The sequence below is a fragment of the Lagenorhynchus albirostris genome, chromosome 6 (genome assembly GCF_949774975.1).
Source record: "Lagenorhynchus albirostris chromosome 6, mLagAlb1.1, whole genome shotgun sequence".
NCBI lineage: Eukaryota > Metazoa > Chordata > Mammalia > Artiodactyla > Delphinidae > Lagenorhynchus > Lagenorhynchus albirostris.
In genome coordinates this window covers 26,334,969-26,357,894 of record NC_083100.1, presented here as the reverse complement: position 1 = coordinate 26,357,894, position 22,926 = coordinate 26,334,969, and the positions used below count along the sequence as shown (strand labels likewise).

At 35.3% G+C, this 22,926-nt stretch overlaps 1 protein-coding gene across 1 annotated transcript in view; it reads left to right on the top strand.

The window, feature by feature from the left end:
* The first annotated feature begins 21,816 nt into the window (after positions 1 to 21,816).
* The window catches only part of CPS1 (carbamoyl-phosphate synthase 1), a 142,800-nt gene continuing 141,690 nt past the window's right edge, over positions 21,817 to 22,926 (top strand). Inside the window, exon 1 of the mRNA XM_060151307.1 lies at positions 21,817 to 21,951. Within this exon, the coding sequence (XP_060007290.1) occupies positions 21,826 to 21,951 (126 nt within the window). The 5' untranslated portion in view covers positions 21,817 to 21,825. The remainder of the gene's footprint in view (positions 21,952 to 22,926) is intronic.

The following is a 22,926-nucleotide window of genomic DNA, read 5'->3' as shown; positions in this document are numbered from 1 at the left end:
CGTAGACTGTAAGTTATTCATCCACCCATGTTAGCGTGCTACAATATGCCCGATCTCTGTAAGCCTCGCATAGGGCTCATCTCCTCTCTCCCACCCACCTCCCATTGAAGGCTTTATCTACCTTTTAGTGTTGGAAAGACCTCATGTTTCATCCCTGCTCTAAGTTTTGTACTATAAATACTATGCTGAGTCACTTGAGCTCTGGCTTATTGGGACCCACAAATCGGTTTTCTCGCAATAATAGCTGAAAGCCTTGCTTTTCAGACTGTTGTCTCAGCTACTGACTTTTAAAAAGCCAGTTTTGAATACCAAAGCTGAGGAAGATATTTTGGTTCTCTCCTGGAAGGAAGGAATTCAGTGGGTAGAGTAGCAAACATGAGGGACACCTGGGGAAGAAAATGCATCAGTTACTATTTCAAAAATATTATCCTAGCTATAACACTTTTTTTTTTAACTGCATGCACTTAAAAAAAAAGTTCAGTCTCTCCTCTTTTATTTTCCTTCGCTATTCTTTGATGACATTGAAACTTCTTCATTACTGGGTAAAGTTCTGTGCAACTGCAACTTAACCCCTGCTCCCCCAAATCAGAGTGCTCCCCATCTATAGACCATGTAAAATGGGTGCTATGAGGGAGGTGATTATGATTTTTTATTATGATTATTTATTATTTTTTATTATGATTTTTCAGATGAGAAAACAGATTTAGAGAGATTATGTCCAGATTAATTTAGCTAGTAAGTGATGAAGCTGGGATTCAAACTCAGGTCTGTAACTTCCTATCTAAAATTTCTAAAGTTGACATTATACTGCCATTTCCAATTTGAGTCTATTTCAAGCTTATCAAACAGACATTAAGCTAAGTCCATTTGAATACATTACATGGAAATTAATTTCCTACAAAAGGATTTTATATGTATACAATTAGAAAATTACATACAATTTTTATATTTGAAAGAAAATCAGCTCTCTAGTTTCTAATAATCTCAAAGTTTTTTCTGGATAGCTAAAAACAAATCATGATTATGGGGCTTACCTGGCGGCACAGTGGTTGAGAGTCCGCCTGCCGATGCAGGGGACACGGGTTCGTGCCCCGGTCCGGGAGGATCCCACGTGCCGTGGAGCGGCTGGGCCCGTGAGCCATGGCCGCTGGGCCTGCGCGTCCGGAGCCTGTGCTCTGCAGCGGGAGAGGCCACAGCAGTGAGAGGCCCATGTACCGCAAACAAACAAACAAACAAAAATCATGATTAAATAGTGCTTAAGTGGTTCTTTAGGTATAAGCCCAGTTGTCTGGCAATCTAAAATGTGCCAGTAGGTCTTCAAAGAATACTGGAATTACAAATACCAATTGTATGCTTTTCCATATGATACCTTTGTAGAGAATTTAATTTGCCTGATAGACCTTATATCCATTAAGAAGGAAATGAAAGTAAAAGAGAAAGAACATAAGAATAAATTATTGGATGGAAACTTTGAATAGTTTTTAGATTACTTCTAAAACTAAAATTAAATAGTACAAGATAAATAAACATGAGTAGAGAAAAGCTCATGTAATATTGACAGGTGATTTCATTGTTTCAAGTAGTAGACATGTCAGCAGTTGATATCTGTGATAAATTTACGTCATACTCATAAACACACCAGAAACCCTTTCTTAATAATACCAGATGCATTTTAATAGGAATTTTTAAAACTCTTGTACTTTGAAACGCTGATAAGCTCCAGAGGTGTATCCTACATGAGCTAAAAATGAATTATCGATTTTGGATTTCTATTTCCTCAAATCACCACCAAGTTCAGTTACAACACATTGCTAAGGAGTTAATTTTCAAACCAATGAGTGGAGAGAAGGGCTAGTGATAAGAGAAGGAGACAAAAGCAATTATAACTGGTAAAACTCTCTCCATGTGAATATTGTTTTTTCTTTTGTAATTGCTGTGTGTTCCAGCAGGAATGACAACTGCCTAATTCAGTTTGGTTGGAGTAACAGGCATGGGGTTTCAGTAAAGACTTTATGTACAGGACAGCAAGTTTGCTCCAACATGGAACTGCCATCCTCCTCCAGTCGTGAGCCTGCCACACACAAATAACATACTTAGCACCTGCCAAAAGAGCCCCCTGAAGTATTGAGTAGTGACATACCCGAGTGTCCTCTACGTTTTACAGCAGCAATATTCAACTCTGTTCAATTGTAGTGTTAATCAAATATGATACCCTGATTCCAAGGTGGATGTCTTGTACCATCCATTTGTAGTAAGCTACCACATTTCCCTGAATGGTGTTTCATTTTATATGAAAACTGTAAGACAGCAGTGATTCTTTTAGGATCAGTGGTGAAGTGATTCATCGGGTACTGTTGACAGATGATGTGCGTGTGCTTAGTCTGGTCTTGCACTGAGGCTAGAGCAGTCTGTTATCCTACAAAACACATGCCGTTTCCTCTTCCACACTACTCTCCAGTACTACTAATCTTTGCAGGCTGAAAGAACAATACTATAGCAATTGGTTCTCTTCCCGTAGAATATGGTGCTTTGATCCTCCTGGCCTGGGGGAAGGCAGCATAATTCACAATCCTTTTTTAAGATCCTCTTGCATGATCCATTTTTGTTTATGGCAGGATCTGAAATAACATAAGAGATTGTATAATTATATAATGAAATTATCTTCCAAATTAATAAGGTGCTATTTTCAGATTTCTTATCTTGTCTCAATATGCTATTCAAGTTCTAAAGGCCATTGTAAATTTTATAGGAGCCTGGATTTACTATAATAACAATAGCCAGGACATGGAAGCAACCTAAGTGTCCAACAACAGATGAATGGATAAAGAAGATGTGGCACATATATGCAATGGAATATTACTCAGCCATAAAAAGAAATGAAATTGAGTTATTTGTAGTGAGGTGGATGGACCTAGAGTCTGTCACACAGAGTTGAAGTAAGTCAGAAAGAGAAAAACAAATACCGTATGCTAACGCATATATATGGAATCTAAGGAAAAAAAGAAAAAAAAAAGGTCATGAAGAACCTAGGGGTAAGATGGGAATAAAGACACAGACCTACTAGAGAATGGGCTTAAGGATACGGGGAGGGGGAAGGGTAAGCTGTGACAAAGTGAGAGAGTGGCATGGACATATATACACTACCAAACATAAAATAGATAGCTAGTGGGAAGCAGCCGCATAGCACAGGGAGATCAGCTCGGTGCTTTGTGACCACCTAGAGGGGTGGGATAGGGAGGGTGGGAGGGAGACGCAAGAGGGAGGGGATATGGGAATATATGTATATGTATAACTGATTTACTTTGTTATAAAGCAGAAATTAACACACCATTGTAAAGCAATTATACTCCAATAAAGATGTTAATAATAATAATAAAGCCTGTATCCTTAATTCTTTCCATATTTATGTATATATGTATATAATGATGCCACACTTGAAATGTTCAACTTTTATATATTAAAGACTTTATAATACAGCCCAATAGTGAAGGTTCATTTGATCTTTGAAAAGAATCAGGAAAACAGAATTTTATAGTGGCTAAACTAATTCATTATATTAAAACAAGGTATCCTTATGCATTTAAGTAAAGATATGCATTTTAATTTCAATAATTAACTTCACATTCTTTTATTTTTTAATAGAAATGATCTTGTCTCGAGGAACTATTTTTGGCTGTGTTAGTGTTCTTGGGAGAATGCCATTGATCCCTGTTTAATTACTACTGCATGATTAAAAATCAGTCTAATGACATCTGGTGAGGATGGTAGGATGAATGTTGTGCAATTTATTAACTTCCAACATTACCCAATACATATGCTTGCATTCTCTTATAATTTATTATAATATATGAATATTGCAGATAAAGTAGAAAATAAAAACATTACATATCATCATACCACCATTTTTAGTATCATATATTTTGTCAACTTAGCAACATGAGGAGTGCATTGCTGTAGCCTCAATGTGAAAATTAAAACATTATGGATAAGGCTAAAATCTTCTTTGACAACACTCCTCTCTATGCAAAAACTCTTCCTGCTGCAGAGAAGAATATTATTACCAGTTTGATTATATCTTTTCAGACCTTTTTCCAGCTGTTTACAGACAAAAATCACATGGTGTTCGTTTTTGCCTCTGTGTGTTTTATTAATGTTATACGGTAGGTATTATTCTGTAAATTGCCTTTCTCACTCCCCAGTATGGCTCAGAAATCTTTCTATCTAGGCCTTAGCACTAATTAGTAGGGGAATCTTGAGACGACAACTTAATATTTGTGCCTCAGTTTCCTCACACATAAAGTGAGAATAACAACGGAATCAGCATGTCAGGCTTGTTGAAAGATGAAGTGGGTTAACACACATGAAGCACTTAGAACAGAGCCAATACACAAAGTAAACGCTGTGTCAGTGTTTCCTCTTTGTGCGTAAAGATCTACTTTAATCTTTTCACCTGCTGCAAAATATTCCACAAAATTGGCACACTCTGTCATATCTCCATTAGATATTTTGAAGTAAAGTTTGGAATTACCCACAGAAGGCTCAACTTTATAAAAAAAATGTAACTTATTTTTTTTGTTTTTATGACTGATCTGATCTATTTCACTTGCTAAAAATTAAACTTTAAGTTTAGTCTGCTCAATGTTGTATTGAGTCCAATGCTGCAGTTCAAACACTCCTTTTAGGTAACTCTGTCCGTGCTTGGTTGACCTATGTAGATGCTCATTTTTTCCACATCCCATCTGCTCACCCTGTTCCTCTTCAAGGTGGCATCTGGTTGTTTGGCTTACATGATTTGATGGTGGAGAAAGGAAGGGGGCCCGGATTGATGTAGTGTCTCTGGATCCTTGTTGATACCTACAGAGGGACTGAGCTGGTCTGCTCTCTGTGCTGTCTATCATTTTGCTCATGTTTTAGTATTTCTCTAGATTACATACTGAGAAAAGTAATTACCATAGAGTATGCACATTTTACCTTATATATTTTACTATATAATGACAAATTATGCTACAAAGTGGCTAGACCGACGTACACTCACATTATGAATGACTTGAGAGGATCCTTTACTCACCAGTACCAGACATTTTACGTAACTTATTCCACTTACATTCTCTCAACAATCCTCCACAGGAGGGATTCTTATTCCCACTTTATATATGAAAACACTGAGGTTCAAAGAGTTAAAGCAACGTGTTCAAGGTCACACAGATAGTAAGCGGCTAATTTGAGAACCTTTTTAAGCAAAGCATAAGACATCTACTATTTAATCCCTCCATTCCAGAAATCAGTCTCTATTTTGGGTTAAACTTTATGATACTGATTACAATTGTTCTCTCATGTCCTAGTTAATAATCTATGATAAAATGAAAAATGATATGCAAGGACGGACAAATGATGCTATTTCCTTAGTTAGCTCAGTTTAAACACCTATTTACTGGTCAAAGGCAAATAGTTGACCTCACATGTTTTTGACTTGCAGTCATTAGTGATACAGAAGAACACAACTCAGTTGGATGAAGGGCTGATCTGCAAGTAGGTTTAGCACTAGGAATTGTGAGGCCTGAGGCATAGCCCCAAGACTCTAATCATCAGGGGTGCACTGGTGCAGAGGGACACACACCTTCAGAGTCTATATCACCTGCTATTACAAGCATCTTTATTGAGACTGACAGAATTCCTCAGGTCAGAAAACAGAACTCTTTCAGCTGGGTCATGATATTTAAAAATCTCTCTTTTGGTCTCTTGCCTGGCCAAACTCTCCTCGGCAGAACAAACTGTTGGATAATGAAACATATATACTGTAGTTGGAAAGGGATGTCCTATTTACAGCACCCACTTCAGCCCGAGGCACATCTCTGGCTGCTCCATTTCTATCTATAAGTTAAAGCAATGGCCTCGGCAAGCAGTACACTCTGTACAGCAGCTGCAACTCGTTATCGGCTTTGTCCAGAATAACAAACAGAACAAACACATTTTGCAAGGGCTTTTTCCCCCTCTTATGTAGAGAAGGAGGAATTAAGCAATCAGTGAAATGCTGATTGATCAGTTGTGCTGACTTAGAGAAGTTCAAGGCCGCATTAGTACTATTAACCCCTGAAAAACAACAACAAAAAAGTTTTTAGAACTTTCTTTGAACCAATATTTTTGAGCTAAAAAGTTATAAATTTCCCCAAAGGGAAAAATGGGAAAATACTTGTGCTTCACTTAGCATAATTTACTCATCCAGATTGCTTTGTAATGTAATGACGGTTAATTATTTTTGTAAAGAGAATTCATGTTATTTGGCAGATGTTGGTTGACCACAGAGTACTGGAGTTGCATGAACTGAAGGGTATAATGAAACTCAATTTTAGCAAACCATCCCATTCCTATGCCTTAACTTTGACTTCAGCCACCAACTCCTGTGGCCACATTTAGACCTCTCTTTACCAGAAATTGAACCACCTCCAAAATTCAAGCATCCCTCTTTCCACGTACCCCTTCCTTATTCTTTGACCTCATGCACTCAAGTATTCCCACTGTTAACATTTTTTTGAGCATCTCTCTTTTTTTTTTAACGTAGCTTAGATTAGGGTCTACCATTATAATCGTTCCTTTGCAGGTATTCTCAACTTCCCCACCCTTGTTTCTCTCTAACTGAACTGGCAAAACTCAGACCTTTGGTGAACAATCCTCCATCTCCATGCCTGTACTCATATATTTGAACATGGCTGGAGAAAACCACATACATGGACATTCTGGTGTCGCTATAAATTCATGATCACCAACCTCAAATGGGAATCTTAATACTACTGGATCTCCTGCAGTGGTTCTTTAATGAGAACATGATCTGACTCTTCACAGGAATTATTTTAAACCTTTCCATCCTCAGTTAAAAACCATGCATCTTATTTCATTGTAAAGTAGGAACTATCAAGTGACCATGCTCTCATCTTTATACCACCAAGTCTACCCATCTTCAGCTAGAGAAGGGATATTTCACACATCTACTCCTACTGCCCTCCTGTTACAATGGTGGAAATGTGCCCCTTCCTATGAGTCCTTTTCCATGTTCTCTAGATTTCATCTTGACTCTCCCAAAGTCATCACCTTTTAGTTATACTCTGATGCAAATTTACCCCTCCCTTTCAGATAGAGCAGTCTCATCAAGTGCAGGTATGCCCTGGTCACTTTCCATTTACACACACACACACACACACACACACACACACACACACACACACACAGAGCAAATAAACTCTCCCTTGCTTCACATTCTCATCCAGTTTCTATTATTTTACTTAACTGCTTTTCTTCCCATGTTGTCTCCATTTCTTTATGTCCCATTCACTCTATGCACTTCAATCTGGCTTCTCCCTTCACCACTAAAATTAAATTAAATATGTGGTCTCAGATAAATTCTAGCCTTGGCCGGATCCACAGGGGAGGGCTGTGGAACACAAATCACATGGCAGAGTTGTCTGCTCTTGAGGGAAAGGAGTTTGGTCTTTCATGACCCTATGATGGAGCAAGGCAACATTGTCAACCAGGGCAATTCTCTGGAAAAGGTGTCAGATGTGACTGATTAGCAGGCAGCCCACAGTGGCTGGGAGATGGATATGCTGGCCTGGTAGAGGGTCTCTGAGCAGGGCACACAAACAGGTCTGCCACAGTTAGCTTTTTGTGTGGACTTACCTCATATGCAATGCATCCTCTCTAAAGCAATTGAATTGATCTTTTTATAACATAAACAAGATAATTTAACTTTCTTTGTGCTACAGGCTGAATTTTTATGTCCCCCTCACCCCCCTGCAAACCCACCCAAATTCATGTGTTGAAGCTCTAATTCCCAATGCCATGGTATTTGGAGATGCGGCCCTTGGGAAGTAATTGTGTCATGAGGGTGGATCTCTCCAGATGGGATTAGTGCCCTTGTAAGAAGAGACACAAGAGAGCTTGCTTCCTCCTTCTTTCTTCATTGTGAGAAAAATAGGAAGAGGGTTCTCAGCAGAACCTGAGCGTGCTGGCACCCTGATATCAGAACTTCTAGCCTCCAGAACTGTGAGAAATCAATGTGTGTTGTTCAAGCCACCCGTCCATAGTATTTAGTTTAGCAGCCTGAGCAGACTGACACCATGTTAAAATCCCTCGGTGGCTTCCTATTGTACTATGAATGATAAATCTACACCTTAACATGTCCTACCAACCCCTACAGGAGCTGGAGTCTGACTATCTCTCAGTTCTCTTCATGTCATACTCCTCCCTTGTTCAGCATCCTTTTATCCCACCAGTCAGTCCCTGGAAGGTATCATCAATTCCCAACTCAGAGTCTTCATGAATGGTGTTCCCTCTGGCTAGAATACTTTTCCTCAACATTACCCATTTAATTAATATGAATCATTCCATTTCAGCTTAAATATCATTTCCTCAGACTGTTTCTAACCATCCAATCTAAATTTTGTTCTCCACTATTATTTTCTAGTTAAATACCCTGCTTTTCTCCTGTAGAGTTGTAATTATACATTGTAATATAATTTGTAATTATATGCTATGTGATTAATTACTAAACTGTCTTAATACACTGAAAGCCCTGATTCATTCATATTTGCAACCATCTCCTATGAGGTATCATGAGGTTTGGGGCCATGTCAGTTCACTTCATCATTGCCTAATGGAGCATTGGGTATGTGGTAAAATATACTCAACTTGTTGAATGAATAAATGAATGAATGGATAAATGATGAATAAATTAGACATACAAAATCAGAGGATCAAGAAACACTCGTTCTCTGGTTATCCCTTAACAATTCTATTAAGGCTATTAATATAAGGTCATTTGATGTTTAATCAAATTGATGTTCTTCTGTGCTCTCTTCTGAGATCATAGCCTTGGTAGATATTCTCTCATTAACTCACGTGTCTCTGTCACTTATGTGGCATTGACTTGCCCAGTTTTTAGAGAAACTGGGATATTGAAAGGTTAATTGACTTGGCTAAGAATAGAACAAGTTTACAACAGAGCCAGGGATAGAATTTGCCTCTACTTCTTAACTAGTTTAGCATTTTGCACACTTGTTAGTGGTTAAAGAAAACATATTGGGAATATATCCACATCAGTAGGTTTGTAAAACTGGAAAATTCCTTCTGAAATGTAGTACTATAAATATTCCTTCTCTGCACATAGCATATTTGATGAGATACACCTTTAGGCCAAGAACTCTTTTTTTCATGGTCATTAATCTTTCTCAATTTCCTTATGAGAAAATGATAAGGACAAAGGTTAAATAACTCAGTCACTGTGGTAGAATTAATTCATGTTAAAGCTTCATTCTGGGGCTTTGAGTTGACTTGTATAAACACTCAGTTATGTTTTTCATCCTCATTTGAAGAAAGGTTTATACACTTAATATTAAAAATCCTAATTCTCCTGATTGCTAAGACTTTAACATATGGAAGGAAGATTAATAGGAACAAGAATGCTTTGAGTCCTTCTAGGGAAACATTTTGTGTAACCTTTTACTTAACTCTTTAGGTACCATTCATACATGAAAATATTACTTAAAATATGTTTAAAGCCATAAATTATTTTCAACTGGCTTTAACGAGAATTTTCCTCACATTAGTTTGAGTGTATAGATAATCCTTGAAGTAGAAAAAAAATGACATAATTGCAAATAAAATTGGAGTGAATTTCTGCTGGTTAAGTCAAAGTGTGGTGTGATATTTTGAAGTATAATATATTAAGTATGTAAAAGAATGGTTGTCATATTTCACCTTGAAATTTATCGGGATAGTTAGGAATGTATTTACTGAAGAAATATGTTGATTTGAAGAATTTTTTTAATTGAATTAAAGTGTCTAGTACTTTTTATTTTTTTCGCCCTCCCTACTAATTCTAGGTCAGGTGATCTGGCAAGGCCTCTAATTCTATTGGCATTAGAATATAACCTGTCTCCTGGACTTTGGAGCCATGCATTTTCTTCAGAGGAGATAAGGAGAAGTCTCTTATCTTAGGTCTGGAAGAAGCACAGAGTCCAGCATCAAGGTAGTGGAGTAGGTATTTTCCCAGACATAGCACAAGGTTTTCAAGCCTGAAGAAAGAGATTAAGCTCCTTAAAAAAGGACTTTGCTGACTTGGGCCTGGACATGGCAATCCTGTTTCCAGCCATCCTGTGTATAAGCTTTAGCAGCCAAAAGTTTGTTTGTTTTGATTTTGATGTGGCTCATCTTTTCTTAGCTGCTCATATTCAAGATTTGGAAAAGAAGGAACAGTGGTGAGCTGAGTAATTCATTGGATTCTGATGAGGCGCTCTTGAGAAATTTTATTATTCCTGAGTTTTAAACCCTTGTAACTTTAATATAAATTGGGTACGAGCCTTTACTTTTTTCTCTACTATTTAGTAATTAAATATATTTTGGTATTCCTGTTGAGTGTTACAGTAGCTATACATTTATAATTTCATGGGTGTTTGGGATTTTATTTATTTTAAAATTTGCTGGTTTTAAATATTAGGCCTTAAGTGTTTATAATTCAATATTAACCTAAACTTATTTAAAGTGTGTTTTATCATAAATTTCTCTTCATGTGTTTTTCAGAAAGCATTTGGTTTCCTAAAGACATTAATGTGAGAGTTCATGGTTTATTCCTTGTTCTTTGTAGTTACATGTGGAGTGGATATTCAGTTTTCTCTCGTTAATTAGTTCAGTGTTGATCACTACACCCTTTAGCCAAAATTGGCTGGTGAAGAAGCGTTATTCTTTTTGTTCTCTTGAGAAGTTGTTGGATCTGAAGTGGCTTCTAAGGTGTGGGTCAACTCCTTTGGAAAGTGAAAGATGATATGAGGGGTTTTTACTTCATAAAGTGCATTAACAGGTGATCCCATTTCATCCTGGGAGTGCTGCTGGAGAGGAATATTGATTTGGAATGTTATGCTTGGGTCTCACAGGTCTTGAGTTTCTTAGGTCTTCAGTTCTTTTTGTTATTCTTTATTGCTCAGTCTTGAGAGTAGAAAATAGATGTCATATCTCTTTTTAAGAATAAACCTGAAAGGCTTTTCAAGAGTGAGCTTTTTGGGGGACAAGTCTGTGTTCGAGTCTTATTTCTGTTCTAAGATTTAGCATTGTCCTTGGCATATAAATGGCCTTCAAGAAATATTGAAGGAAAGAGTTATGACCTATGAGAGGTCACAGTTGCTACTATTTCCAATTTGTTCATATGAAACGGAGACAATGGAGAAACTACTTTGGATCATACCACATGAATGATGTATAAAAGAGCCTATAATAGCGGAAAAGAGTATATATTGTATTTTTAGCTTTATACTGTAGTCAAGAAGCAGTGTGGAGCTGTTTAATGATTTTAATCAGGAAAATATATGAAATAAGAGTATGTAAATAGCAACTTAACTATGGTACAAACAAGATATAGATAAAGTTTGTGAAGTAGGATTTCACATGGCTTTGAAGGATTGACAGGATATAAACAAGTTGAGAAAATTAATCTAACAAATGTACAGCCTCACATTTCTTCATCAAGTAAAATACTGCATCATCTTATGTTGGCTAAATGATTCACAGTCTGTTTTGTTAATTATTCCTCATAGTTTTCTTTATCAACTCAACTTTATAAAGAGAAAACTTCAGTTGACAGAAGTTGTGTGGTCTTTGACACCATTGGCAGTATGTCAAGTCACTGTGAGATCCATTTACATATTTTAAATGTATAGTCTTATAATCAAACATTCTTCTTTTGACTCCTCTTTTTTTCTTGTTCCTTGTACTCGTTCTATCATGTCCTAAGCATTTTCTCTGGTGAAATTTGTGTGGCAGGATGAGGAAAAGAAGAGAAAAAGGTAATCAGAGATGGGGAATACTAAGATGTCTCGGATTCTAGCTGGTGGCCATAGCTGAAGGTGGTAAATGAACATCAGCAAAACTGCACCCTCCTATTACTGAATGGCTCTAGTCTCTGCCAGGAGTCAGTCTTAGCCTTCAGTGTTATTTTAACACCTTTATTGGAGTATAATTGCTTTACAATGGTGTGTTAGTTTCTGCTTTATAACAAAGTGAATCAGCTATACATATACCTATATCGCCATATCTCCTCCCTCTTGCATCTCCCTCCCACCCTCCCTATCCCACCCCTCTTTTGCATAGGATTTTGCTTTTATTCCTTATAGTACCATTGTGAAATAGCTGTATGTCCTACCTTCAATGTTCAAGAGCCATCTGGGCCCGTTACCGTCCCTGCCCTACATCTTTGTGTCTGCCCAGGAACTGAGCCAAAGACTCTGCTTATAAACTGCAAGAAATGAAAATAACAGCTAAAAAAATGATGGTGCTTCATAGACGTATTTGGTCATTTTTTATCAGTTAACATGATAAACAATTTTTATTTAAAGGTAAACATTATTTTAAAAGAAGTATTTTCTCTTTAAAAGACTGATTTTCATTGAAATTGATTCTGGTCTCTAAACAGAGAGTTAAAGGCAAAGACAATTTGCAAAATATGCACCCCATTCAGGAGTTTAATTTTGAGTCATTAAAAAAGTTTATTCTTGGATTTGAGTTCTGTTTTCTCAGTTCACTGTGATATTTCAATTGCTTTTAAGTATTAGCAAGATATGTATCGGGATATCTTCACAATAAAGAAATTTCCAAATTTTCTTACCCTGTACATTAAAAAGATGAGAGTTATGTAGTCTAGTGAATAGCAATTCTTTTCATATAATGTTAACAGAGTGGTCATTAGATCACAGGTGCTCTGATTTGCATGTGAACAGGGAAATTAAATGACACCCCTAAAAGAACTTTAGTTGAAGGTTTCAGTAATTTTCATTAGCTATTAATTCTTCAAAACTTATATGAATAGAAAAATAAGAAAAAAATTATCTCCTAATAAAAGACCTGTCTTTTATTTAAAGTTTTATCACACAATAAATTTATCTAGAGGATGTATAATTTTACTATTTGCAAATTTGGAGAAGAACGAGATATATTTTTTTTCTTTTTCTTTTTTTTTTTCGAGATATGTTTTTGAGAGAATCCTTGGTTTGTGTTGGGAGTAGCAATAACTTATAACTAATCTATGTCCCTAAAAACTCGCTTTGTCTTGTTATAATAAAGAAGTATTGATTAATTAATCAAGTACTAATTGATTCAGTTAATTAATAGTAGAAAAACAGACATGTACGGACAAGTGACTTTTTAAGTCAGGGTCTTTAATAATTTGAGGAATGCAGTCACCAATTTTAGTACAAATATTTTCTAACTTGACAGCCCTTTTTTTCCAAGTTACATATTGGTGTCCCATCCATAGTAAGTAACATGGTGATAATACTTCTTCCCTTTATACAACTTTATTTCTTTCATTTGTCTTACTGTTTTTTACAAAATGTCTAATCATTTCTTTTGTCGGATTTTTATTATTACTGATTAACTTCAACTTCTAATCCCAGTCAATCAGCTTTTAAAAACAAATTTTTGAAACCTTGACACAGTCTGCAACTTTTTCATGCTCAATCCCTTGCTTTTTTGGTCTGCAAAGCTTTCAAGAGTGTTCTCTTGAAATAATCAATCCCTTGAGTCCAATAGCAAAAACATTATATATCCCCTCTTCCTTTCAGCTGAGGATGATCTTGATTAAGTCAAGTAGAGGTTAAAAATAAATGACATCAAATAAACAATACCGGAATAAAACACTTAATTCTTCAACACCCCAGGGAATGTCAGCAGTTAAAATCCAAATAGGCATTTTTGACTGTTAGCAGTTTGTAGCATTGAAGGATGAGGATGGTTTTTTTCCTCCTTTCTCCCCTTCTGTGTCTCCTTCTTGTTTTTCTTTTTTCCCTCTACAGCATTACTTTCCCCCTAAAATTTTTAACCTCGATAAAATAAAAAAAGGCCCCCCACCTTTCAATCACTCAACTTAGGAATCTCCAAATCTGGAAGAAGAAATAGCTGTATGGTCCATTCATGGAAATTTGCAATACTAGTTTAGAAAGATGGAACTTTACTGTTTGTGAGAGTGGTGATCTGATTGTTAGGAGGGCGGAATATATTTTCCTGGACCAAGTTCCCTTGAAAGCGAGAGGTCGTGAAAGAAATCAGATTTAATGTAACAAATACACTACAAAGGGAATAGAGTAGGAATGTGCGTGGGTGACCTGTTTTTAGTTTAGAAAAAAAAGTCTTCTACGTCATTCCCATGTAACCGGCCGCCCCTTACTTCACGAGGTCAGAAATTTCAAGACACGTTGCACAACTTGCTTCTTTGTGATCCTCAAATATATTTAATTTAAAGAGGATCCAATACTCTCCCAGCACATGACCTGGAGTACCATGGGTAACCCCTCCTCATGGCTAGGGTTGCTCTTTAGAGCCTTGCAAAATCTTTTGTGTTTACTCTTGGCAAAAGTTAAGAATTAACAAGCCCATCAGAGCTGTTCTGTTCAGCAAAAGACGATTTTGTTGCAATGATAATCATTGTGCAAAAAAGGCTGGTGATGAATTAAATTTTAAAATTTTCCTTAGAAATATTTTACTCTTTAGAGTGACAATTGCCTAATGATTTAATCATTCTATTTTATGAAATTTATGTTGTAGGCATGTTTAGGCCAAAATTTAAGAAAATGCTTAGGCCAAAATTAAGTGTAGAGTTTGATTTATGTAGTTGTTAATTTCTTTCACTAACTGTTCCATCATTTACAAAATTATTTCTACTGGAAAGGTAGTAATTGTTAGGAACTTACTTTTCTACAGCGATTTCTACTAAAGGCTTTAGATTTGGTATTAACTCAAAAATAATGAGATAACGTTGGCTTATTTAGATATCTATTTCTTATATCTATAAAACAGAGCAATTAGAAAAGATGATTTTAAAAATCACTTTCAACTATATAAAACTATCTATTAGATAATTATTATGTTCTCTGTTTGATGATAGTTTAGGCAATACATTTAAAAAGAGATTAATTTCCTACAAAGTATCTTTTAGTTGAAAACAATCCTTTTTCCTGTTATACAGCATCTGATACATAGAAAGCACTCAATAAATAGTTCCTGAATAGGTTATTCTTTTAGCAATTCTAACTTTATGAGCAATTATGAAAATTCAATGGCATTAAATTATTCAGATTCTGAAATAAGTAACTTAAAGCAATAGGATGTAACATAGAAAAATATAAAATTTCCTTTGCTATTTTAGGTAAGTTGGGCTGAATCAGTTTAGCCAACTAGAAGTATGACTCCCAGGCCAATTAGTCCCACTAGATAGATTATTGGGAAAAATTTATAGTTTTATTTCTATATTACCTTCTTCATTTTTTATATTATTTTAATTTTAAACATAACAATAAATCAGAGAAGTTATGGATACTTTCTTCTTTCTCATTCTTTGATTTTTACTGAAGTTACATTTTATCCATTTCCAGGTAATGTCATAGTATTTCTGAGCATTGCAACTTCTGCAATCATGTATTCTTTCTGCAAAATTCATCTTAACCAGCCTACTCTTTCTAAGTCATTTCATGTTGTTGCCTCTGTTTTTCCCAGGTATACTTGACATGCTGGAAAAAGAATGGACGTTGGCTGAGACCTGAGTTCTGATCTTGGCTTTGCAACTTATTAGCTGTGTGATCATGGGCAAGCTAAACTCTCTGGGACACACTCACCATCTTCATCTATGACATAGGGATATTATTAGCTACATTTAGTACAGAGATTGCTTTTAAGATTAGCAAAAAAGGCATTCCAAGTGCCTAGCTCAAGGGATGGCACTTAGTAGGTGATCAAAAAATGACAAGTACCTCAACTGTCAAGCAGGAGCATATTTATCATCATTGGACTCATTAAAATTGATTTATTTAAATACTTATTTGCACTTACTGGCATAATAGTAAGTGGTGTATATATCTCTCTATATAGTTACAGGTATATGCTAATATATTGTGGTTATAAATTCCAATGTTTTAGCTTCTATTGTAGGATTTTTATAATTTATACCCAAGAAATTCCTCTTTAAACATTTTTTAGACTTTTAGGAAGATTGAAAGCTTTTGATTAGGAATCCTACATGACATGATTTTAAATTTATAGTTATCTCAATGTCAAAATTTTATTTTTTGTGTTTCAAGTTATTTAATATTTAACTTTCTAGTGACTTTGAGTTTTCTTTCTTAAATTTCACTCTAAATTCTTCCTTCTTTGTATAATTTATGATTCAATGATTTACAACTTTAATGATTACAGCTTATTATGACTAACTTTGGGCAGTTGCTATACTGTATGACTGCTACATATGCTTTTTGACCTACTTCTATATAATCAGTCCTCTACAACTTGTATTTGTAGCTTGTTTTTCTTCCTCTTTTTGGACTAACTTACACTTGACCTCCCTTTGCTTGTACTTTAATCTGTTTGTGTTTGACTATGTCTTCAGTTTGCCAAGGTCACTGTGAATTCTGAATCAGCTTTCTAAGGCATTGTCCACTCTGTTCTTCTAATCCCACAAATCATAGAAAGCTTGTTTTACTCACTGGGTAATTCACTGCACCCTCCTACATTTATATACATTCTCCAGCAAATGTGTATGCACCTAATAATGGTCTAGAATATATACTCAATGCTCTTGAATTAAAGTAGGTTACGTCTAACGTTTCTACATAGTCTGGTAATGTCTCTTTTTTAAAGGCAGGAAATTGGTATGATAAGATTTATTCTTTACAAACACATGCTGCTTGTACCAACTAATCTGTTCTCTTTAAGTTTTTTTTTTTACAAATGGGGTCTTATAAATGATTGCTTTTTTTATTATCCTAGAATATAATCACTTGTGCCTTGGATTTTAATGTGTGAAATCATTTTTTCAAGGTCTCTTTTCCAGCTTCATTTTTTCACCTTCCTTTGAATCACTTCAACCTTTATGCTATCAAATGTTAGATTGATAAGCACATTCATGAACTTGGTTCTTCACCTTCTATTCCTCAAAATGCCAATTGGACCTTAATGAATGTGTCTTACTTGATTGGATTTTCAAAGACATCTGGTTATTTAAAAACCTCATCATCTAACAACCTAACATCTATTGTCATTATTGACAAATCTTCTCCCTGGCCAAACTTTATTTGAGGAATCTTTCTACCAGCTTATCCTAGTTTCTATGGTGAGAGAAAGTATATGCTTTTTTATGTAGGTACAAATCCACACCACTTTTCTTCAAAGAGTAGCCCTTTTTTGTCCATATCCTCACTTGTGACAGTGTTCCTTGTTATATTAGGCTAATAAAAATCAGAATTGAACCATAATAATCATGTCTACCTTTTCTATTCTGTCTTCATGCATCCCTGCTCAAACACAAAATAGAACTTTTTTTTTGAGGGGGGTGGTTCTTTATTTTCTTCTACTCTGAGTTTATTTGCTCTCCAGACATACCTTGCTTCTTGCCTTAAATTTATCGTCTTTTGTATAATTCTTAATTGACAGCTCTCTTTTCCTATTCCAAAGCATCTTTACTTCCTCTTATGTTCATCTAACCTAATTTTATTTGTTTCTGCTTAAATAAACGTCATTGATCAGGCAGGAACTTGGCACACAGGAACCAATTCATTCATTCAGTCATTTTTCAGAAGCACCTCTTGCATGCTTGCTATATTAGAGACTTTTTGAAAAATGCATCACTTTCTTAGAGTTGTCTCTATTCATTCCTTAGTAAGACACACTTCAAGAAAGCTGTTGGCAGTTTCTGTACTTTTTAAGAAGGAATTACTAATGCCATTATTTTCTCTTTATTCCAAAACCTAAAGCCTTTATTATCCAGGATGAGCTGGTTTGATTTTTCCCAAATGGTAGCAGGTCTCCCTTACTTATATCAATGGATCGTCCAAATGAAGAGGACACTTGAAATTAGTACAAATACAGGCTATATCAATCAGTGTTGTTTTACGTTTCCTTTTAAGAGGCTTTCTTGATCATTAATGGGAATGGATTAATGGGAACAAAAAGATGTAAGAAAAAAAGGAGAAATAGTACTAACTAAAGGTATATGGAAGTGTTTGACTTCACGAGTTATTTAAAATTCAAATGAAAACAAATGCTCAAATAAGCAAATGAAAGATAACACCTAGAGTTGGCAAGGGTGTATTGAAAGGGACATTCACATTGTGATTAGTATGTAGATGGTACATTCTTTTTGAAGAGAAATTTGGCAATGTTTATAAAAAATTGCAATATTGATATGCTTTGTAGCAACAGTAGAAACAATGAAAATGAAATATTTTGTAGCCATTTCAATTAAGGTTTGAAAAGAACATGTAAAAACATTGAACATACCTTAAATATAATATTACCTCACAAAAGCGTAATGCAAGTTGATCACTGTTTTCAAAATTATGACTTGTATATAGAAATAAATGCTAGAGGAAGATATGCTAAAATATTAACAGAGGTTATGTTTTGGGAGTAGGCTATTATCTATTTTTCAGTGTTTTCTAAATTTCTTTAAGTAACAGGAAAATAACTACCACTTAGTGCTGGATATAGCACCATTTTCAATACCAGATATCCTAATGACAAATTCATCAAATTAAGTCTTCTTAGGGATTTGGGAGGCTGAATGCTTCCATTTCTCTTAAGAAATGATAAATAATTGTATTAGTTAAGGATACTTTTCTTGCTGTCTCTCTATATGTACATACATATTTTAATCTCTCTGCATACACATAAATACATATTTATTCATATATATATAATACATTTTCCAATTTATGGAAGAAATAAAATGCTTTATTAGCACTAGAGTAAAAAGTACTAGAATGTTACTCCATCAAAACTGAGAAATGTTTAGTTTCAATAATTCTTAATTTTCCATATGGGGGTGTACAGAGGAAAATAGCCTAATGCTGTAAACTGTGATAACTATAATAAGTGTATCAGTAGAAAAGAAGGGCTAAATTCATAAACAGTATTTTGCTGTTTTGAGAGAGTGACTTATAAGATTAGAGAACCCTTAATGACCTGACTCATACAAAATACATTTCAAATACAGATTCCCCCAACCTTCTGTGTGTACATGTGTTCATGCTTTTACCCTGCTTAGTTGTATGCGGATAGCTTATGTGAGAGGAGGACCATGTAAATGGGATCAGAGAAAAAAATCATTCCAAACTGAAAAATACTTTCTTTTAAAGTGTGCTGAAAAAATGTCTTTCACAAAACTGTAATATTTCTACTGTCTTTATGTCTTTCATATTCACTACTAATCAACTCTTATCACCTCACCCCTTTGATCTATCCAAATGTAAACTCCCTAACTAACATAATTTTCTTTTTCAGTTTGGTTGTAGATTTCAGTCCACCCTGAACACTCAAATCTGAAACTACCCACCATTTAATTTATTGGTCTTTCCAATTCCTGAGATGATTGTAGAATCATGATGGATGAATTTTCAGAATATTTAACCAAACTCTCCAAATCTTCTGCCCTTTCCTCTTTTATTATGGTGACTAGAAACATGGACCATAGCCTACATCCAGGACCTTTTACTGAAAAAAGTGAAAGCCCATTACAACTCTCAGGCTTATATTTTTCTTTAGGTTCTAGAGTTATGGAATTGTACCCTAAAGTTGTTGACATCTTATTGGGAAACCATGCTCAGTTCACCATGCTTTTTGGTCAACTGTTAAAAGTGGTTATGAAGTCACTTACTAATGTCTTTCCTTCTTTAAGTTCTGGACTCCTTAGTACCCCAAAGCGTAGAGAATAAAGGGAGGAAACGTACCACAGTGTTCACTGCATGGGTACCTCTGGGTAATGGGATTATGACTGATTTAAATTTATTGTGCATCTTAAAATTTTTTTGTGATAAGTACATGTTATTTTTCTTATTAGAGAAAGACAAATCCTCACTATATATATATTTTTATGTATATAGACAAGGATGAGTCCACGACCTAACGTACTTACTGGTCTAAACCAGTAAGCTCTGTTTCTAAGGTCTTAGTTCTTTGAGTTGGGAGTTTTTCTTCTGTTAGTTTCATCCTCCTTCAGTTCACTTTCCATAATCTTTCTTTCACAGTAATTTCACCTTTGTTCAAAACACTTTCATGACCACCAGGAACACTATTTATGGATTAAGACCAACCATTTTAAAGCACACATAATCTTCCTTGTTATGGTTCCTCTTCATTTCCCCAACCTGTACTGTGCACCTAGGCTTTAGCAGGCTGTTTTAGCTTTTTTTTTTTTTTTTAAATATGCCATATGGTTTAATGTATCTGTGCTATTGCTCATGCTGTCCCTTCTGCTTTTTTCCCCTCCATCTACTTGGTATACTCTTTGAATCCTTCAAGATAATATGGTTCAACATAATCACATATTTAAATTTTACTGAACATGCACAAGGGAGTTGATCTTTTCCTTTCTCTCTCCCTTTCTCTCTCCCTTTCTCTCTCCCTTTCTCTCTCTCCCTTTCTTTCTTTCTTTCTTTCTCTTTCTCCATTGTATTTGGACACACTACCATACATTACTTATTTTATTAATTATATACACTAGATTGAGACTGTTTTTTTCAGTTTTCTAGCACCAGGAGCTGTGAAGCAGTTTGGCTTCAGAGAATGTTTATACATGAATACATTAAGTAAGGCAGAAGAAGATGGAGTTTAAACTTTGTTCCTTAAAAACAAAAAAATCCTCAAACCCTCCCCTCCAACTTAATTCTAGCACTCATCCTACATCATGAAGTTTACAATCTCTGTGCCATTCTATGTCATCTTTTCCATTGTGAAAAGTACTAGGAAAAAGCCTTTATTTCTTGGCCTCCTTTGCAAGGATATCAAAGGATAATACTGCAAAGTTTCCTAATCTACATAAACACATGACTTAAGTGAGAGCTTCCTCCAGCCAATGAGACCCTTTGACTGCCTCATTAAACATGGGATTGAGGGCTAAGTGAATCAGTTTCAACTCAGGTTGAAACACAAATATTCACGTTTTGAGAATTTTATATGTAGCAATTAAACAACTAAAAAAATCTTGACTTAGGAATGTGTTCTCATTAAAATCAGTGTTTACCATTATTTCATATACTTTTTACAAATTGAAAAATTAAGAGGGATAGAAATAGGCTACTTTGTTCCAGTTGTGTTTTAGTTGATATTACTGATTGCTTTAAAATTTGGAACAAAGAACAATGCAATGGTAAGAATGTAATACACTATTAACTAAAAAAAAAAAAAAAAAGCACAGTGTAGAAAGGTTTGTTCTCTATTTGTGGAGAAAAGCTTATTCTGATGTCCTTTTTACTCTATGTGATTTCCATTGTCTTTTCCAATGACTTGCGACTTCCAGAAAGTCGCAAGTCTTCAGATTCTTTGGGAATTCAAAATGTCTTTTAAGGCAAATTAGGCATTACATCTCACACAAGCAAAAACCTTTGATCCTTAGCATTATTAGAAAGTTGCTACTCTTTAGGGCAAGTGATATTCCTGAGGGTGTCCACTGCTTCTAGATCATTCTATTCAGCTGCATAAGCAATTCCTTTGACAGATGACTGTTTTTCCACAACACTAACATTATTTCAGCAGGAGCAGGTAGTGTTTGATGTGTTGCAATTTGTATTACATGTCCATCTCTGGACATTACCTCAGGAGGAGGGCTTAAGAGAAGGAGGAGCTATGGCCGAAGACATTTAATGACAGAATGAATGGAATTTCAAAGATCACTGTGCAGTCAGCCTTAAACACTAGATTGCACACCCCCAGCTTTCTTCACATTAATTTAAAAATCTTATAGCAAAATTCTCATAAAGTATATGCAATTTCATTTATTTTTAGTCACAAATCAGCATCTTCAAAATGATGAGGATTTTGACAGCTTGCAAAGTGGTGAAGACCCTGAAGACAGGTTTTGGCTTAAACAATGTGACTGCACACCATCCATGGAAATTTTCAAGACCTGGCATCAGGCTCCTTTCTGTCAAGGTATTATTCCCGTATTCATTGTTTCCAATAAGATTGTATGGGGTGTAGTTTATCATGAAGCAAAGGTGTCACTTACAAAGGAAAAACATAGTTCTGAACTACTAACTTACTAATTTTCACCCAACATAAAGAAGAATCACAATTCCTGTGAATATGTAAAAATGTAAGTGTTCTGTTTAGAAAACAAGTTTTTCAAAAGGCTATCAGGGCTCTGCTTGTGCCCAGACACTATTGCTCACACTTTGGGTTCAAGCATGGAGTTGTTTATATGTACATGAGCCACATGGCTGTAGGTAGTGTGTTTAACCCCTATTCTGTGTTGGCTCACTGTAAAGTTTTCTGGGAAGAAATGTTGAGAGGAAAATATCTACATAATTTTGATATTTACAGATCATCATGTAGACACTTCCTTTGCTTTTTCCTTTTCCCTCTTAGCTCTTCCTTTAGAAGGACAAATTTATTATATTTATTTTGCAGATTAAGACACTAAGGCAATTATCAGCTGATGAGCCTGTCTCTCTGAATGTATCTGTAACTGAGGAGCAGGTTCAGGAAGAGAACATTAAGTGCTCTTCCCCCACCCCCACCAGTAAGTTATGAAATTCCTGTAGGAACTTCTGTTCCTTCCTATACCTTTATGAAGACATTTATTCCCAGAGAAATCTGAAATTACTACAAGGGAACTTTGCTACTGAAAATCATCTTTAGTGAATATAAAATTTAAGTAATCACAGTAGCTTTAAATATATACTACTTCTATAGTAGTAAGAGCTGTAAAAAGTGCAGTAGGAAAAAAAAAAACCCAAACAACCTCTAGCTGTTGATGTAAAAATAGGTTGTAATAGTTTTGAGTGTACTGCTTATACTTTGTGTGCTCAGTGAGTTGGCTAAAAATCCTCCAAATACTTCCCCAGCTTCTATTGCTTAGATTGCTCAAGGAAGGATTCAGTATGATTTTAGCCCAAATGATATCTG